General features: G+C 33.2%; 1 protein-coding gene across 1 annotated transcript; it reads left to right on the forward strand.

Moving 5' to 3' along the window:
- The first annotated feature begins 1,102 nt into the window (after positions 1-1,102).
- Positions 1,103-2,062, forward strand: LOC145090089 (uncharacterized). Its single transcript, XM_079028435.1, has one exon. It carries the CDS (start codon positions 1,103-1,105, stop codon positions 2,060-2,062), a length of 960 nt encoding a protein of 319 aa, XP_078884561.1.
- The last annotated feature ends 2,381 nt before the right edge of the window (positions 2,063-4,443 follow it).

The raw sequence follows: 4,443 nt of genomic DNA on the forward strand, positions 1-4,443 counted from the left end.
TAAGAAAAAAAAAGTAATACTCTACTTGAATTTTAAATCTATAATAACAAATCATATGTTATAAAAATACTTCATTGCAAAAACTATAATTATGTTCATATCAAGAAAATAAACACTAATAGAGAGTCCTCACTTCTAAATTAAAATTCACTTCAACAAATGAAGATCCCATCTTTGTTAGAACATTAAATTTTAGAAAGATCCTAAAGTTTATATTATCATGACTGATACATGCACTTGACTTACTCCTTTTAGGGGTTTCCTTCAAGAAATATTATCTTTGAAGGAATTCAGAACAGAGCTTGGATCCTCCATTGTATTATGTTAGCATGACAATTATTAATAATTGTTTAGATGTAATAGGCTATTTGCATAAAAAAAACTAATCGTTTCTACAAACTAATTTTTGAAATTAATCATTTGCACCCGTAACTTAACACGGATATCAGCTATTAGATATCAGCTTTCAACTTCCAACTATAAATTATCAATTAATTTTAACAAAACCCTCTAAAATATTTATGTTTCATCAAATTTGTAATCGATAACTAATAATATTCCCTCCGTCCCAAAAGTATAGTCTATCTTTCCTTTTTGGTTTGTCCCAAAATAATAGTCCACTTCTAAAAATAAATAACATTTTTACCAAAATACCCCCCTCATTATTACTTAACCAACGAAGAATTTAATGTAACATTAAATGCAAAGTAAGGTCAAAACTGTCATTTTATTATATAAAGTTAGTGGTAATTAATGCTTTTCTTAATCTGTGTATTTTTTGTCTGTGGACAATAAGGCCGAATGGCATACTAACCACGAGCCACTTCGTGGTTGAGGTGGCCACGAACCACGCTCGTGCACACCGCCCCGGTGGTTCGTGGTTAGTCGTGGTCGTTGTCATTCGTGTTCCCGACGACGGACTCAAACGAGAATTGTGATTGGTGTTCAAACTTTTTGGCCGTTGAACGGCTATTTTGGCCGTTTCTTTTTTTTTTTCAAACACAATTTACTAATATAAATAACACTTCTATTATACCAAAATTTACACCCCATTCTATTCTCTAAAACCACAAAACACATACACATGGATCCCACAATACATATGGAATTTTTAAAAAGTTTTGATTTGGATGACGACGTAGAATTCGTCGAGACATTCTTCAATGTTGTGCAACACGTTCATGCCGAAGAAAGTTCGAATGCAGCGCGTACAAGGGCGGTCGTCAATCGTGATCGCCAAGCTGCACACGACTTATTGGTACGTGATTACTTTGCCAATAATTGTCTTTATAATGACGACTCATTCGAACGTCGTTTCCGTCTGAATAAGGCTATATTTTTACGTATTAGTAATGCTTTAGAATCTCGTTATGATTTTTTCAAACAAAAACCCGATGCTAGAGGAAGAATGGGTTTTAGTAGTATACAAAAATGTGCGGCTGCTCTATGGTATTTAGGATACGGTATAGCATTTGATGCATCTAACGAATACTTGAAAGTATCCGAGAGGACCGCAGTTGAATGCGTAGATTGGTTTTCTGCATGTGTTTATGAGGTTTTTCACGAAGAATATTTGCGTAAACCTACTCAACGTGATATTGAGAGATTATATTCAGCTCATGAAGAGAGGCATGGATTTCCTGGTATGCTTGGCAGTCTAGATTGTACGCATGTGGCTTGGGAAAAATGTCCAACTGCATGGCGTGGTCAGTTCACTCGAGAAGATATAGGTGAACCAACTATCATCCTAGAAGCTGTTGCATCTCAAGATTTGTGGATATGGCATGCCTTTTTTGGATTAGCGGGGTCTAACAACGACCTTAATGTTCTTGGTCAGTCTCCACTTTTCAACCATATTTGGACCGACAAAGCACCTGATATGACGTTCACGGTAAACGGGCACGCGTACAAATACGGTTACTACCTTGGTGATGGGATATACCCGGATTATTCTACATTGATGAAGGCATACTCGGTTCCTCGAAGTGAAAAAGCAAAATTTTTTACAAAAAAAACAGGAATCGGCGAGAAAGGATATCGAGAGGGCATTTGGAGTCCTTAAGCAAACATGGCATATAGTGAAATATGCTACACGACTCTGGGATAAAGAAAGAATTAAACGAATGGTCCTAGCATGTATTATAATGCATAATATGATTATTGAAGATGAAGGTCGAGCGATTTGCATGTATGATCCGAACGACGTTGTCGTTCCAATTGAGGAGTTCGTACCCGGAACGAATGTTTTTTTAGAGCGAGTTGTTGAAATTCATAACAGTGAAACGTGTTTCAATCTTCGAGAAGATGTCGCGGAACATTTGTATCAAAATAGCATGAACGACGATTAGGATTTTTATATGTACGTTTGTTCGTTTTCTTATTAATGTAATGTTTTTTTTTCTAGATTAACTAAGTAATGTATTTTAAAGTTGTTATTTTATTTTTATAATTAATGAAAAAATAGTTATAAAAAAATGAATGCTTTTTAATTATAAAAAATATAATTTTATTGTAATTTTTGAATTAAAAAAAAAAAGTAATTTTATTGTATTTTTGAATTAAAAAAAATAAAAATAATGATGTGGAGTGGTGTGTTAGTGGTAGGTATCACATGTTAGTGGTAATGGAATGTGGTGCTGATATGACACCCACCATATATGTGGTATGTGGTGGATATAACGGATGGTCTAATATTGGGACGAAGGGAGTAACATTTTTAAAAACTTAACTATATAAAGGTCCAATAAAAACAAGTTTTCACCTAATGATTTGTAATTACCTAGTACTTCACCAGTTTCTTTGGAGAACATGTGGGCTCTTCATGTCTTGCATAATGGTGGACCCCAATTTCCTCTATTCTTAAAGACACCCTCCTTTTGATATTGTCGCTTTGTTTGTCGGATCATCAACCTAATCCTAACTTTAAATCTCGATGTAAATTTTCTTTTAAAATCGAAACATGAAAATTTTCTATTATGTGTGTCCAAAGTTGTACCAATTATTATAATAGGATCAAAACAAATTGAGAGTCCAATCGATGGATATAATGCTTAACCAGACCTAATCTATAAATTCAAATAATTATATCTTGATAACATTGTTTTCTTTGTACATATTGCATCAGGCTAACCTTTATTTAGCTATATATCTGATTATCTGGTATGTATCGCTTGATATTTGACATCAGTTGAATAACTCTATACAAATGAAATCATAAAAAATTCTCTTATCTTGAAACCCTATCAATGCCCTTTTGCATATCTAACAGCCAAAAAAAAAAAAAAAAAAAAAAAACAATCACCAAAACAACCTCAATCCATATATTTATATCACGAAAAATAACTTCAACTCTTTGTAAATTTTGGAAATAACCATCCAGTACCGAAATTAGTTATTTTTGAACAGGTATGTATTTTCAAACTCTATTAATGAAATCTTCCAATTTAAAGTCATATTTTTATCAAAGATAGTTACCAATCTCGAAAATCCTCTGATGAAGTACAAGTTTGAAAACATATATACGAAGAACAGGTTCAAGAATCACCATATGTCCAGTACTGTAGAGAATTTTGATATTATATGTTATATATTACATAATACATAATATGTGTATAAACATTATTGTCTTTAGGGAAAACTATGTCACAATTGATCCTCTAAGGACATCTTGGTGCAATTGTTTGACTAACAAGAGGAATCGTGAATTGTTGAAATGGTTAAATCAAAAGATGAATCATACCTCGTTCCAAAATTGAGTCTTAGAGTAATACTCCAAGATCGAGCCTTGAGCAACATAATGTTAAGAAGGTTTAAAACACTTATCAAATGTAGAGTAAAATGTTTTCTACTCTTGTACATTTGAAATTGATGAGTTGTGATGTTTTGGATAAAACAAAGACCAACTAAAGCCAATTGTGTGAAGTGTTTGTCTTGATAAGAATCTGCACTAACTCTTGAATATTTGCTTTGTCAAGGAATGGTTCTTGACAAGAGAATCTTATATGCCAAGAGGTCAGTGGGAGTCTTAAAGATCTTGAAAAGTTTCAAGAACTAATCAAGGGTATTGTTTATCACTAGCACACGATTTGAGCTTTATAGTCTATCGTGTTGACATGTTCTTGTTTCTGTGCCCATTCCAGTTAAAATTTGACTATGCATGTGTGTTCTATGAGTTCTCAGTTGTTTGCATAACTACTTGGAAACAATGGTAGGCCCTTGTGCTGCCAGGTGGCAAAAAGTTAAGATTGAACAAGTTCAGTCCATATGAGTTTGGATTTGTCACTAACCTGCTCTTGTGGTTATGTTTTGACAAATTCACATAGATAGGAACACATACACCATAAAATTTAAGTGTAATAAGGTTTCTCTTCGATTCATGAAAATGATTGTGAGGAAACGCTTTCACTAAGTAGATTTTAAGAAGATAGTAGTTGTGATATTTGC

The sequence above is a fragment of the Lactuca serriola genome, chromosome 2 (assembly GCF_051521515.1).
Source record: "Lactuca serriola cultivar US96UC23 chromosome 2, Lser_US96UC23_V15, whole genome shotgun sequence".
Classification (NCBI taxonomy): Eukaryota; Viridiplantae; Streptophyta; class Magnoliopsida; order Asterales; family Asteraceae; genus Lactuca; species Lactuca serriola.